The following is a 15,658-nucleotide window of genomic DNA, read 5'->3' on the forward strand; positions in this document are numbered from 1 at the left end:
CGGGTTTTTATGGGGTAAATTGATGAGTGAGGAAATTAACCTGACCCTAGCCCTAAATTAGACTATGAACCGCATTCAGGTCTGAACCGGATCGTAAATTGTACACAACATTGCACCGTGTCAAACTAATCGAGAAAATGCATAAAAATACTTCATCCTCGACCAGTTATCAAAAACACTAGTATATATGAATGGTGTCGAAATTTTTTTATTAAATTCTAGTTCATATACAATTAAAATCAAACGCATTTTTCATTTAAGCAAAAAAGAAAAGATTGAAACGGCAGGTCAAATCTGAACCTATACAGCTCGGCATGAGCCCTGAACCAGGATCGAACTGGTTCAGGTTTGAGAAAATTCAACATTGAACCTGAATCGGATCGGACCGATCAGCTGACTGGTACAGTTAAGATTCGCGTTGAGGTAAACCAGTTTACGAACCATCCCATGGCCATGTCTACTACTACCTTTGGAATTTTTAGTTGCACCATTTGCTCATATTTGACGAGACATTTTTTTGATTTCAATATCTCTTGTGGGATACAAATAAAATAAAAAATTGATATTCGAAATACTCGCATTGAGATGAATCTAACAATACCTCACTTGATTTATTCTTATACCGGTGTGTAATAGCTTAACAAAATTGGTTGATAGATAGTGACAAAAAACAAATTGTGTAACTAAAAAAAATACGGAGCTAGTATATTGTATGGATTGATAATTCTCGAGATCTATTTTCATTTTGATAAAAAAATAGTAGCTAATGAAGTACTACTTCAGATTATAAGAACTAGTTTTTATATGCACGCGATGCGTGCGAAGATACGTAGAAAATTAATTTCTTTTAGGAGATGAAGAAAATTAAATTAATTATTAATTATTTCTAATAAATTAGGAATATTTGAATTGTTGATGGTTTTCTTTTTGTAATATTTTTTTATTTTTTAAATTAATTAGGTAGTTTTATTTTTTATTTTTTCATTAAAGTAAGTATTTAGAATAGGGATGTTATGAGGGTAAAATGGGATTTCTAATATTTTGGTGTCCTACCCCTCTTCCCATATAGAATAGAGATTGACCTAAAATAAAAATTGTTATTACTTCTGTAGGCTATTAGCCTGATAAGAGTTAGTTTTGGTATTTTTTTTTAGTTCATTGTTTATTGTGTGTTTTATTATGTATGAATACGTGTGAAGATCATGTACGCCCTGCATGATGATGGCGAAGCTGAAGGATTTTGTCCTCGATCAAGTGTAATAAACTAAATAATATTAGGATAAAATTATGGAGATAATTTATTCAATAATGTTAGATGATCACAACGTTTTGCTAGAAGCTAATTGTGATTTGTTGGACTAATATAATTGGGCCAACTACTAGTATTATTGGGTCCTATGAGGTCACACAAGTAATGACACTTGGATAATATTTGTGAAATGGGTTGGACGATTTTATGGTGAATGGAAAAGATGTGTAACTTATGAGTTTATTAGGCTCATAATGTGATACATTATGAGGCCAATAAAACCTCATGAAGTAAGTCTCACTTGTAACCACTCCTATATACTAGTATTAGGAGTTACATAGTTGATCATCTTTGTGTGTCATCTTCTCAAGAGCAAAATCTGATTTTTCTCTCTAGTTTTCCTCCCATATTTCCGCCCTCATACACCACCAAAAGCGAGTTTGCCTCTCTTCTGTGCTAGCATACGTGGTGATCCAAGTGTTGTTCGTGGACCAATATTAGAGGAACGGCGCTTGACGTTCTAAGGTGATCTCCATTAGAAGTTTGGTGGACAAGAGGAACATACGCATCAAAGGTATAATTCTATACTATTATTTGATTCATACTAATTTTATGCAATGATCTTGGGATGAATGTACAAGTATATAATACTTGGTTTTTCGCTGAGTTCCTACAAAAGCTTTTGTCTTATAATTGGAATGTTGATTCTTCAGGATTTCATCCATAGTAGTTTAGGTACTTCTAAAGTTATAATGGTGAATTTATTTTCCTGCTAAAAACTCTCATCAGTCATGAATCTAAATGACAACTTTTTCCTCATTTATTATTATATGATTCCTTCTTATCTCCCTCTGCCATAAAATTATTAGTATAATAAGAAAATACGTGAATACTCATACATGATACATAATACATTCATTGAAGTGCCTCCTAGAAAGCCAATTAAATTGAATGTCATCCCCAAAAGAATAGGCCCCATTCTTATCAGGATTTGCTCTTCTTCTGAGAAACTTCATCTTAAATGCTATAAAACAGAAATCAATTACTTTGCCAAGAAGTATATATACACCATTCACAAATACTTCTTCTTGGAGGAAAATGTGATAACTCGATGAAATACCACCCCAAATTCAATGTATTGTCTATGATTCAAATCTTCATCCCAACATTATATTAGACATTTAATTCTGGACTATTTAACCTTGTACCCAACCTCTGAACTAGTGTGCCCTGCAGACTAATAACCTAGTAGGAATTGGTCTTTAGGAGCTAGTATATTTTAATTAGACTGATTATCTACTAATTACAACTTTGTTAATGGATAAGAGGGAGATTTATTGGAAAGACAGATTAGGACTTAGGAGTGTGAGCACTGAGCACTACATATGATTTAATAGTAAGATTCTGGAATAGGATGCTTATAACTTAAGCTACATACACATACAGGCTACATCAGTGCATCACTATTAATTTATACAAATCGGTGGCAACAACCCAGTAAAGTAAGGCAAAGCATTAACAAAGAATCAGCTTGCATCATCATCTACTCATCTCACTCTGCCTGATCATAGATGACATGCATGCCAATTTCAACCAATATATGTGACCACCTTTCTCTTCTTCATTAGCAGTTAATTCCACACTGCTCCAAATTTGGGCCACTCACCTTTGTTATGAAAGGGTTCACCCGAACCCATAACAGAGAGAAAATGGAAGCCAGAAGAACTGACCACACTACTACTATGGTCGGAGTGCGATTTTGGCGGCCCATCAATCCCTTGAGGAAGGGATAAAGATGAAGAATCACCCACAAGGAGAAAAAAAGCTTCCCAAACAATGGACCCCACGATTGGAAGCCGCTGTTGATTGCATTAGAGATGCCAGCAACCACCCCTACCAAGTTTATGATAAGTAGAGTTGTGGGAGGGATAAGGAGAGTAGTCCACTTGAACAAATATAGCTCTGTAAAATCACCGTCTTCGTCTGAGGCCTTAGACGTAACAGTAAAATTGGTGTCGATGCCAGCCAGAACTTTAAGCAGACCTTGGCACACTGCAAAAAGATGAGCAGAAACACCACCGATCACCCAGAACTGCTCGTTTCTCCACCACTCATCTATACCCACACCACTCCACCTCATCTCCAATATACCCGTTGCAAAGATCGAAAGGAAAAGGCTTAAAAACCAGATACTAGCCAGATTTGTGATCTGCCAACCATAATATAGAGTATTTGGTCAAAAGATATTTTACTTTTCCTTTTTCTAAAGCTATATAAGTATAACTAAAATGCACTGTTAGCTGGCACTAAACTATAAATTAGAAGAGAAGGTACCTGTGGGATAATGAACTTGCTGGTGAGCAGACAGATAGCAGGGATAGTACAGTACAAAACAAGAGGAATGGAAGTGATTGGGTAAATGGTTGTGTTGACATAAGCGAAGCGTTCAAGCCATTTCAGCCTGCCGCCATATCCATACCAGATAGGACAGTGCCGACTGAACAGAATCTCTACGGAACCAAGAGCCCACCGAAGCACTTGGTTCAAACGATCAGAAAGGTTAATAGGGGCAGAGCCTTTGAAGGCCGGGCGCTTTGGCATGCAGTAAATTGATCGCCAACCACGAGCATGCATTTTAAATCCCGTCAGAATATCTTCTGTCACTGAACCATAGATCCACCCTATCTGCACGATAAGAAATGAATTAGTTAGTGCAGACACCACCAAGTTCCGTAATCACCTATGAACTAAAAGGATGACAAACAGCACCTCACTTCCCCATTCTGATTTGTCTTCATAACCACAGCTAATAACATGAATAGCCTCTTTTAGGAGTGTATCTGAGTCTGTCTCTGGGGGTATACCACCATTCTCCATGAGTGTGGAAGCTACAAAGACTGTAGATTGACCAAACCTATCCTCCAACCTAGTCTGAGACATGAGCAGGGCTTTTTCATCATCGAATCCGGCACCTGTTTCACAATTTCACCCCATAAACAATTGTAGAAGTATATCTTTCAAAATTATCATTTTCTACATAAATGCTCTTCGACTAGCTCCATGACCCAGATAGGGTAAAAGGCGCATAACTTGACTAAACTGGTGAAGAAAAAGGGATACAGATTATATTGCTAGCATCCATTCATGCTATGGTCTCTATAGTCTATATGCGAATGAGAAGGAAATATTGGACAGATGTAGTGACAGTCATAGAACTAAACTTTCTTCAGAAAAATGTGAAAATAGAGAATGGAAAACAACAGATATGTGAAGGAATAAGAGCCACTCCTTTCCTAAGAGAAACATAAAAAAGTCTTAACATGAACCACTCCAAGTATCACATTGTTTCCAATGTTGCTTCACGTACCAAACTCATAAGCTAAACGACAAACTTCTTTAGCTAAAGATAATGAGATGTGACTTCCAAAATACCTTCAATGCCTTCTTCGATATCATCCAAATTGAAGATCGGCAGAGTAGGATCTACAAGCTTGCTAGATTTCTTCTTATCAGAGCCCTTGTTTCTTGCTTTTGAGTTTTTCTTCCGTGATTCACCACAGAATGTGGAGAACAATCCCTTTTTCTTGTTCTTGGGCTTGCGAGGGGGCTCATAACCATACAACGCAGTTCTGTTGAAAACACACCCAGTACCCACATAAACGGGGCCTTGAATGCCATCCAGACCTCTCAAGTTTATCTGAAATTTTAAAGAAGCATTGATACTACTACAGTTGGCAAAACCCTCAAAAGGAATTAACACGTCTATAGTTAACAAAATTAAGTAAGATATGAGACTCACATCAAAGAATACAGTGTTGCGATTGGCATATCTATCATTTCTATCAATACCGTCAAACCTTTGTGGAAACTGCACATAACAAACATATTTCCCAAGGTTTGGATCCATCATAAAACACATAGCTTCCCTCAAGGCCTTGCTGTTGTTTACGTAGTGGTCACAGTCAAGATTCAATAAGAATGGCCCATTAGTAAGAACTGCTGAGACTCGAACCTGCCAAAGAATCATGACATGAATACTAAAAGTAAACATCCTAACAGTAAACTCAAGGATGACAGAAGTTTGAGTGCTATACTAACAAGTGCATTCATAGCACCAGCCTTCTTGTGGTGTTCAAAGCCAGGACGCTTCTCACGAGAAACATATACCAAACGTGGCAGCTCATTTCCCTCACTGTCCAGCCCTCCACTTTGACCCAAGAAAATCTGCAATTCACGAACACAACAAATCATGATGACCCCAATAGAGTGCTTGTGCTCTTTAAAAGATCCTACTGAATATATACATATAACAATATAACCAGCATGAACACAAAAAAAGTGCATGCATATACGGCTTCTTGCAAAATTCAAGAGAAATTCTTATTGGAATAATTGATGAGAACAATTGAACCACCACGTTACCTGGATCATCCCAGGATGATCTCTAGTATTGTTCCCTGGCCAAGGGATACCATCTTGCATCACCCATCCTTCCTCAGGGACTTTTTGCGCCTTAGCAACCAGAACGTTGATGCGAATCTTAAACTCCTCGTATTTTCTCTGCGACAGAAGGACAGTTCAGTGTATATAGAGCCCAATTTTCCACATGTTGCATAGATTAACGCAAGTCAAAGCACATCAGCAATCTTACCTTCATGGCCCTGCGATCTTTAACAAATGATGGATGAACTTTATCTTTCAAATAGTCGATTTTCTGAGAAAAGTAACACTCAGGAGCCCGGGGTTCAATGTCATACTTCTTACAGAAAGGAACCCACATCTTTGCAAACTCTGCTGTTTCTGACAAAGCTTCGAATGTCAACATGGCTGCGCCATCATCAGATACATAACATGCAACTTTGTCAACTGGGTAATCAACAGCCATAATGGACAATATTGTGTTGGCAGTCACAAGAGGAGGCTCTTTCATGGGATCAACAGTACTAACAAAGATATCCACTGCAGCTAATTGAGACGGCTCTCCTTCACGGTCATATCTATAACCAACACGTAACTTCTTTTAGAACAAGTATAGATAATATAAGATCAAACATTTATAACTAGCAGATGAAATTCTGACAAGGAAGAGGGCCTTGCCTTAGAGAAAGCCTGTCAAGGTACGTTTCACGATTTATAGGAAGCCATTTAGGAAACTGATCCAATATCCAGGATATAGCAAACCATATCTCACATATAACAGATACCAGCCAAAGGGGATAGGCATTGTTAACAGGATTTGTGATACGGTAATGGAAGAATATTCCAAGAACAACAAGCCGAAGAGCAATCACCATCCGGTAAGGGTTTAGTTTAGATGATGGGATGGGAACCTTTCTTGACAGAGGCTGCCTGGCTTCATCATTCCTGCATAAGAGGAAAACTTCAGGCATCACCTTGGTGTTTATCAAATTTGTCTTATATCGAAAGAGAAACAAATGCATATCTAAGTATAAAGAATGATTCGCAAAATCACATAAACAAAGTCCAGGAAACATATGAGAAGTCTGACAGATACAACTGGACCTAGATAGCTCAGATGTGAACTTACAATAAAGAATCATCTATTACATCAGTGGTAGCATCTATATCTCCTCCTCTCTCAGATGGAGGCCGAGTAATGCTTGCAGGAACAACATTCTTCTCCTGTTTCATCTTCCATCCATCGACTCTCTCTTTCCAGGCTATATTACCCAACTTTGGCGAGCCAAACTCTCTGGATGTATCAGCTATTCCTATAGTAGCTGCAAAATTATAGTCAAGTGGATACAAAATTAAACATCCGAGGTCAGGATGATATATTCACTTTCAATCAATAGAGAGGTGGATTACATACATTTTATTCCTCCATAAACTCCAGTAGAGCCCACAGAGAAGCGATCAGGCGATCCCGTTGACAACTCTCCAGAGACCTAGACAGGAAAAAAAATGAGAGAATTTTCGAAAATAATATTCGGTGCAATAAAAAAATGAGTTACCTCACGCCTGGAATTGTTGGTAGCACCAGTATTCTCCAGCTTCCCATAACTAGTACGCCAGCTGAGCGAGCGCTGTTCGGTTTTGAGCTTCTCATTCTGATTTGCTGGGGTGTAATTAGAATCACTGTCACCTTCAGCAGCATCACCATCCTCCTCACTGTCTCCTTGAACAACAGGACTTCCTGATAGCATTATCCGGGAAGAGGAGAAAAGAAAACCAAAAAACGCATTCGATTAAAACAATGACTTCTTAATGTATTATACACTTTAAAATTTGAGCTCAATAAGAGAGATTTCATAGATAAAACGTCCACATCCAGGAGATCAACATCAAGAGAAAAGCATGCATAACATTTTACGTTCAAAAACTTAACGATGATAGAACAACGATACATAACATTCCCAAAACAGTCCTTAAGAAATAGAAAGAACAAAAAGTCATAAATTAAGTTCCAATAAACTGAAATAACTTGCGATGAGTCAAAATGAGTTGAATCGAACAGACCCTCGACCCTACGACTAACCTTCATGTCTCCTGTATCTGGTTTTGCATTGAAGACAAGACTGATTGCCCTCTTTCCTCTCATACTCATAGCAAGGCCTGCACACTGGGAATCCACATTCACCACAAGCTACAAAGAGTTTCCCATTCACTGCTTTTCCAACATTTTCCCCACAAATTTGGCACAAGTTTCCCTTCACCCACTTGCCCTGTCCAATCAAAAAGGGTTTTTGGTTTACATGATATAATTTTACAAAGAAACAATATGTAACTATAAATATTGAATTGAAATATATAATATTCCTATCCAAAAAGAATTAAACTTACATTCTTAACTATTTTACATCGTTCAGTTTTTTTTTTATCCATATGAGCCACGAAGGTAGTATAAAGTACAAAGAAGGGGAAGAAAGATTCGAACTTGTGACCGTTCACAACACCTCAATCTTAACCACTAGGCCAAGACATCCTTGGTACAATTCTTCGTATACTAGCGAAGATTCTTACATGAAAGTTACGAAAAGATTAATAATAGAAGCAAAAAATCTTTTAAAAGGCAAATACAAGTATACAACTATAAAACCAGAGCACCAATACTTTTCCTATCTTGTATCTTCTATATTAAAATTATTCATATACAAAGTATAAGATTAAAATGTATAAATATGTATAAAGAATAAAGGAACATTAACCATATGAATGTTATATCCCACACATAAATTATGAGTTATGACACAGTTGAATTATATCATCTTAAGCTTTTGTAAAATTCGATTAATTAGATGATTGGAAAACATCTACTGAAAAAATGAGAAAAGCCGAATAAAATTTGATAGGTAAATTTAGTTGTTTGGAGTAAACTATTTTGTTTAAAGAACGAATTTATAAGAACAAAAACTAAAATAAAACACTAGAAAAAAGATTAATATCTATATTGATTGTCATTCTAAGAAAATCATGAAGTAATTAAGATGTAGTAGTAATTTCACTGTTTTCCTAAAAATAACGATCGTTTACTAGCACAAAGTACAAAAATTTAACCTCCATTTAAATTAGAATTTGATAACATTCTCATGAAATAAATTGACATATTCATATTATTACCAAAAAAAAAAACAAAGGTACACTAACCTCACTTTCTCCTGCCTCCATTGTTACAACTCACAAACTTGATTAAGCTCTCTGAAACAAGTATAATGAATAATAAAAACTATTACATGACATTAATTGGCTAAAATAATGCTAAAACATGAGAATATATATACTATATATATCCAAAAAAAACTCACCTTTTATAACTTCGTGGAAGTGTAATGAAAAAGAAAAATATACACTTTAATTGATGCTCATTAAAAAGCAATGAAATCTAAACCCCATTGAAAATGAACACAAGAAAAAGTGATGAGAGAGAAAAAAAGAAGAGGGACTAGAACTATCTTGTACGATTCATGGGAGCTTGGAACTGGACAAGTGGAGAGTGGACGAACAGTGGCCCACACAAGTTTAAATTTGTGGGGTCCACAACATAGCCAGGTTTTTTTTTTTTTTCTTCTTTGCACTTGAATATTGCACACCAAGACAGAATGGATTATAACAATACAACTGTTTCTAATTATGTTTTAGGGCATTTATGCTTAAGCTACAATACAACTGTCAGGGAAATCAATTTTAGGGATGACTTTGTTTTTGTTTTTGTTTTTGTTTTGAGGGGTTGAGTTGTTGTGTAACGTGTGGTAATTCTTTCATTTCAGGCTTTTAAGTTAAGAAAACGACTATCATTTGTTAACAAGGTGGTATAATAATATTACCGACAATGAACATCATTGTTTCCCTGCCCATTTTCATCATGGTTTCCGGTAGAATTTTATTCAACTTATTTTTGCTGACTTAAATTTATTAGAATTCATCTACATTAATTTGATTTAGACCTTGTTTTGTAAAAGTATCATTGTGTCATATCTTATTTTTTGCTGAATTGAGTTTATCTTAATTTATTAGAACCTTATAGTTTTTATTATTAAACCTTATTTGAACTTATTTGAATTTTATTTATCTAGTAAAGATTGAAAATAAGGTGAACAAAACAGGTCTATATCAAGGTAAAATGCTAATGTGTAAGCATCACCAAGATAGTCAAGTATGACTTCGTCGATCTAGTATTGCAACTGTCTTAGAACCCCTTTAATGATGACCCATTATAAATATTGTATATCCAGTCTTTAAAAAAAAAACCTCAATAACAAATCAAACAAAGATCACGCCTCGCCATACGTTGTTTGAGAGCATAGCATGATCGAGACCATACCACTCGTGGGTGTTGGTCAAGACAACTGAGAGTAAAAATGAGTTTCATAGAGTGATCAAAGTTAGAATGAATTTCGTAGACGTCAGCTAGGTTAATTTGTTAAGTCTTGGTAAATGGCATTTAAAATTAAGAATGAAATCCTTTTTACAACATTTATCTTGTGTGAATGTCAACTAACTTAGTTGGTTAAAATCTTCACAGATAATGCCTATTACATGTCCATTACCATCATTACTCTCTCTACCCACTCAAAAAAAAAAAAAAAACATTTCTATTGTATTTGGATCTCACTAAACTAGAAGAAAAAAAAAAGTAGAATTGATAACTTCAAAATAAAGTACATTGGGGTTTCAAAAATCAAGAAGGGGCCAAAGAGGGGTGGAGTTGACTGTTGAGTGTGAAGTAGCAGGCCTTTAGTCAGGCCCAAAAAAAATATCAAAGAAAGGGCGTCCACGGTCCATCTTGAAGTTATTGTATTTAATCAAAGAAGACATTTTATTTCGAACAACAAATTACTCTTATCAATGGCTTCCTTCAGCTCTTTGAAATCTGCCATTTTCGACAGAGAAGAACGAAAACTGTACCTTTCTTTTTTCAACCTCTTTTTTTGTCTTTCCTTTATTTTATATTTATTTATATATACTTCATTTTTTTTTTTTTTGTCAAATTTAATTAAGTTATGTATTTGGTTGTATTGGTCACTTCTCAGACATTATCAAGATCATATCAGAGGCCTTAACGCCTATGATAGACACAAGAAATTCCTCAACGATTATGGTATTTTCTTACTTACTTTCTCACTATTTGTTTCACCTATATATATATTTTTAATTTGTTAGGTTTTATCAAATCAGGGTTTTTGCTTTATATTATATGTTCGGTGTGAAATGGAAACTTTGATTTGTGGTAAAAAAAAATAAAATTCAATGGGAGGCAAGAGATTGTTATTTTACAACTGTAAGGGATTTTTAGGGCAAATTGTTACAGGATCTCGAGAGCACCTAGAACTATGGACTTCCGGATACTTTTTCTTTTGCACATTTGTCAGCATGATGTAAAATGTGCAAAGATAAAAATGTAACAAATGTGAGGGGGAGCATCTAGTTCTAGGTGTTTGCTGCTTGTGGGAGCATTATGGTGGTTTGGAGTTTTTAGTATTGGGGGACACCATGACATGTGCAATTAAGGAGCTTTTTACTTGCAAGTTGTTGGTGTCCCAAAAGTAATTGGATGATGAACAGTCCCCTCCAATGACGCGGATGGGGGCTACAATCGTTCATACAATCTTCCGTTATTTTTTCCGTTATGCTTCATCTTCAACCCCTCCCCTCCTCCGTGTGTATATGTAACTATGTTACCCATACACGAATTGAGTGTCTATTCGGATACGGGTGTCCAAGTGTCCGACTCAGCTATTTTGTAGAAAAAAGTTGAGTTTTTAGTTAAAAATGAAGTATCCAAGTAAAGTATCGTGTTGAACACAACACCCCATTTTTGAGGTAAATGAAGGTGTCAAGAGTAATACTAATATGTAATATGAGTTTGTAAGCAGCAAAAACACTTACTTCATCTTTTACAGTCAGGTATTATGGGAATGAAGGACCTGCAGATCAGAAATTACCTGTTAAAACTGATCAAGATGCTCTCAGAGAGGGATATCGGTATTTCATTATTTTCGGAAATAATTCCTTTTGTATGAATGCTTTTGAGAAAATGATGCCTTATGTTGTTTGTTAAGGTTCATTCGGTCGGAAGAAGATGACATGGACCCATCATGGGAGCAAAGGCTGGTTAAGCGTTATTATGATAAGCTCTTTAAAGAGTATCCTTGTATGTGAACAATTTTTAAGTTTGTGATCTTATTTCAAATATAAAGGTGTTACACTTTGCCCACGAAGCTTGTTTCTTTTGAATGATTCATGACCAGTTATTTGTTCTCATTGCTTTTAGACTTGTTATTGTTTATGTTCAAGTTCTCAGGTTTCATTTACCTCTTGAGTTTCTGCTTTGTTGAAATTTAGCATGTTAGCGCATCTTGTGCTGGTTAATTCTTGTTGCAAGCCTTGACTTATTGCAGATATTGCATAGCTGATATGTCAAAATACAAGAGTGGCAAGGTACATAAAATTGGCAACAATGTGGTATAAATGGCTGTCGGCAGATCAAATGTTTTTTTTTATCTGCTTAAAAATTATTGTCTTTGCAGATTGGCTTGAGATGGAGAACTGAGAAGGAAGTCATATCTGGAAAAGGTATGTTTACTCGCGTGCATGTTGCCTGTGGCCTGTGGGATCTTTGTCAGTTATGAGGCATAAAATCTACTGAACATGCTAGGTTGTTTTAGTTTACTTAGTGATGAGTCATTATGAGTAGTGAATTTTGTATTGGGCTCTTGTTGTCACAATTCTGATTCGATGAGAGATCTTGCTAAACATTTCCTCCAGGGTGACCAAAGGCACTGAATGAAAATAGCTGCTTTGAGAAGGTGAAAAAAATCGTTGTCCTTCATCTCTAGTATTTAGGGCAGCTCTCCACTGAAGTTATGACATGAAATATCTGAAAATGGATGGAAGTACAATGAAGCGCACCCTTAGTAGCACTACAAGAGAATCAAGTTGCATAATCATAGATAAAAAATAGTCTTCTTGTATACCACTAGATAATCATAGAGGAAATTTGAGTGCTTGTCAAAGATCAAAAATAAATCTCACTTGTATACCACTAGATAAGTCCATGTTTACTAGCATTTTGAGGCAGAATTTCAAATCTGCATATCAAGCATGCCAACAAGTTGTTTAATATGCAAAATGCTGTAGGTCAGGCTTTTTTTTCATGAGATGGTAAATTTGATGTCTGAGCTTCTTATATGTATAGTCACTGAACTGAAGTTTCTGGAAGTAACTAGGTTTCTTGTTTGTCAGGGCAGTTCATTTGTGGTAACAAGCATTGTGATGAAAGAAATGGATTAGCAAGCTTTGAAGTAAGTAATTACTGTCAATTGCTAATTGGTTGTTCCTCAAATACTTGTAGCTCTAAGACCATTTGTTACAGTCTAACATCTCAGATTTCTCAAGGCTGTTTGGTGATGATGAGTTGGATGTTACATTGAAAATTTGAAGTTCATGTTTCCTCTTTATTAATTAGAAGATATGGTATCCTTTCCTCAAGAACCCTAGGATCCATAGTGCGTGTTTGCGCCTTTGATGAAATGCTGTAGCGTCTAGGATTAGGCTGGACAACTGTGATTACTAATTTGGAAACTTTATGAGTTCAAACTCACTGCTTTTAGTGATTGGTAGAGTGCGTCATCGGGAGATTATGGTTCAGATCACTTTATGTGGTGTTATGGTATTAAATTTATCTTATAAGATTGTCGGAGGGTATAGAGTTTGACGATACACAATCTTTTTGTGAATTACATACAAATTACATAATTTAGTTGTTCACAGTGTTAATTGGGCCAAGCAACGAGATGTTCAAACTTCAAAGTTTGCTTGTTTACTCAGTGAGTTTAGAATTGTGTTGGTGTTCAACTTTCCGTTTAATAGCTTTCACGAAATTTATCACTGAGTTTTGGTTGAACTTTTCTCGAGTTGTTCAACATTGTAAGTAAGGTGATCTGAAGTTTATATTTTGTTATTTATGCGGAGGGGAGTCAATCAATTGATATTATCAATTATGAAGGGTCTTGAACATTATACGCGGTGTTTCAGAGCTTCATCTCATACACTAACTTGTGTCTTTTATTGCGGTGTAAATGTATCAAGTACAGATATGTAAATAGGTTAGAGTTAGACCTTGGTTCATGAATGATGTGTTTTCTGCTGTGCAGCAAGATTGATACAAGGCCCTTTTTTCTGTTGTACATTTCTTAACATTTTATGATTCTTTCTTCAATCAAAGTAACACTTGCTCTGTCTTGAGTATTATCATTACAGTAGGAGAATGCTTAGGATATTGTTTTGATTTTCTCAATTTTATGTAGACTTTCTTGTTCACATGTTGTTATATTCGTTTCTGGTCCTTCAGGTAAACTTTTCTTACTTTGAGGCTGGAGAAAGTAAGCAAGCTCTTGTCAAACTTGTAGTATGTGAGAGGTTAGCGCCAATATCTTCATTTCAAGATGTTCTTTGTATTTCGATATGTTTATTTGTGGGAGCTGCAAGCCTGCAATAATGGCAGTGTACTTTAAAAAGGCACATTAGCCTGATTGAACATGTCTATCTAAAGCATTTCAATTGTATATTTGTATGTATTTTACGTCTTCGAATAATGCTATTTCAAGCCACCTTCACCAGGAATTTTTTTTTCCTTCTGTTTCTCTTTAGTCTTTATTGTAGTTGTATTGTCAGCACTCTGCTTATGTTAGATGCTTCAATGGTAAAATCTGAGTTGTGGGTAATTATGGGTGTTATGGTCGGAAGACGTACTGAATATCCTGTAACAGCTCCTTTGTGGTTAAATTTCCTTTGTACCATTTCTTCTTTAAAATTAGCATCAGTTATTTACAACTGACTGCTGCCGAATAGGTGTGCAGAAAAACTCCACTATAGAAGAAATAGAGAGAGGGAGCAACTGGAAAGCCAACAGAGGGAGGATCATAAGCGAAACAGGTATTATAGAAGAATCAATTATCAGCTTTGACCAACTTGCATGATCACAGAGGCACTGACAATTGTCTCTGGTGACTGATGCTGGTTTGTCTTGGATTTGATGATTCATACATAATCGATTTTCCCGAGGTTAAGATTACAGAAGCAATTTCGTGGTCTTTTGTTAGGAACGCAGCTAAAAGTGATGAGGTGGTGGATGATGAAGATAATATCATTGACAAGAGGGCAAAGTCAAAATATCTTAGGGAAGCACCTAAAAGTGATGAAGAGGTAGATGAGGAAGACAATTTAATTGACAAGAGGAAAACAAAATTAGAGCATCGGGATAAAGGAAGCTCCAAGAGACGGAGGTATTCTTGTGTACATCTGTATGGAGATATCTTTATTTCTGATGACGTGTTTCTTCAATTGAGTTTTGTCATGGATGTGTTTGAACTTTTGAACATTTTATTTACAGGAGACATAACAGTGGTGATACTACTGACAACGAGATTGAAAGAAGCAAAGAGGGAAAGGAAAAAGGTTCAAGATCTGTTTACTTGTTAATTGTTTACATTATAGATGTTTTTGCTAGTTACTTGTATTGGGTACAAGTACAACCATACAAATGTTTTCATAGGCAGCTATCTTTTTAGTCATGTTGAATTTTTCAGTTGCATAAAACTATTAATCTATGATTGCTCGATATTTATCGTTTCAAGTTCTACAACAATCGACAGGGAAGAAGGCTTCAGCTTCAGGGGCTGATCAGGCAGAAGATGAAAATTTTGACGAGTTTCTGGAGGGCATGTTCCCTTGATGTTGCTGAACCTTCTTTTGTTTTTAGACTAGAAGAAATCTGTAAGCTGTGTACTATCTGAAGTTTACACTACGTTTTGGACCTGTAAAATGTAAATATTGTATGATTAATTTTTGTTGATTCATTTCTGTTAGCATTTAAGATGAGATGCAATACACTGAAGACTCGTTTGGTAGTTGGTCATAAATGGTGTTAATGAGAATGAATTAGTGTGT

General features: G+C 35.8%; 2 protein-coding genes across 2 annotated transcripts; one reads left to right on the forward strand and one right to left on the reverse strand.

The window, feature by feature from the left end:
• Positions 1–2,606: 2,606 nt before the first annotated feature.
• Positions 2,607–9,456, reverse strand: LOC104907917 (cellulose synthase A catalytic subunit 3 [UDP-forming]). The gene is made up of 15 exons (XM_010696948.4): positions 9,016–9,456; positions 8,858–8,908; positions 7,749–7,935; positions 7,225–7,406; positions 7,083–7,158; positions 6,798–6,990; positions 6,347–6,613; positions 5,901–6,246; positions 5,672–5,809; positions 5,348–5,473; positions 5,049–5,261; positions 4,682–4,946; positions 4,019–4,221; positions 3,584–3,934; positions 2,607–3,458 (listed from the first exon to the last, which is right to left on the reverse strand). Exons 2-15 carry the CDS (start codon positions 8,876–8,878, stop codon positions 2,874–2,876), a joined length of 3,153 nt encoding a protein of 1,050 aa, XP_010695250.1. The 5' UTR covers positions 8,879–8,908; positions 9,016–9,456; the 3' UTR covers positions 2,607–2,873.
• Positions 9,457–10,397: 941 nt separating this feature from the next.
• Positions 10,398–15,658, forward strand: LOC104907891 (uncharacterized). The gene is made up of 12 exons (XM_010696918.4): positions 10,398–10,611; positions 10,741–10,808; positions 11,611–11,692; positions 11,770–11,853; positions 12,109–12,148; positions 12,238–12,283; positions 12,953–13,011; positions 14,061–14,128; positions 14,561–14,644; positions 14,812–14,994; positions 15,102–15,166; positions 15,364–15,658. Exons 1-12 carry the CDS (start codon positions 10,556–10,558, stop codon positions 15,441–15,443), a joined length of 915 nt encoding a protein of 304 aa, XP_010695220.2. The 5' UTR covers positions 10,398–10,555; the 3' UTR covers positions 15,444–15,658.

This window comes from Beta vulgaris, chromosome 2 (genome assembly GCF_026745355.1).
Source record: "Beta vulgaris subsp. vulgaris cultivar EL10 chromosome 2, EL10.2, whole genome shotgun sequence".
Classification (NCBI taxonomy): Eukaryota; Viridiplantae; Streptophyta; class Magnoliopsida; order Caryophyllales; family Amaranthaceae; genus Beta; species Beta vulgaris.

What these genes read in the sequence shown, in the direction of transcription:
- LOC104907891 (XM_010696918.4), top strand. Translation starts at nt 10,556, where the DNA reads ATGGCTTCCTTCAGCTCTTTGAAATCTGCCATTTTCGACAGAGAAGAA. An exon ending in GACAGAGAAGAACGAAAACT is followed by an intron (nt 10,612 to 10,740) that starts GTACCTTTCTTT and finishes GTCACTTCTCAG; the next exon opens with ACATTATCAAGATCATATCA. An exon ending in GAGGATCATAAGCGAAACAG is followed by an intron (nt 14,645 to 14,811) that starts GTATTATAGAAG and finishes GTCTTTTGTTAG; the next exon opens with GAACGCAGCTAAAAGTGATG.
- LOC104907917 (XM_010696948.4), bottom strand. Translation starts at nt 8,878, where the DNA reads ATGGAGGCAGGAGAAAGTGAG. An exon ending in AGTTTATGGAGGAATAAAAT is followed by an intron (nt 6,991 to 7,082) that starts GTATGTAATCCA and finishes ATAATTTTGCAG; the next exon opens with CTACTATAGGAATAGCTGAT. An exon ending in CTTGACAGGCTTTCTCTAAG is followed by an intron (nt 6,247 to 6,346) that starts GCAAGGCCCTCT and finishes TGTTGGTTATAG; the next exon opens with ATATGACCGTGAAGGAGAGC.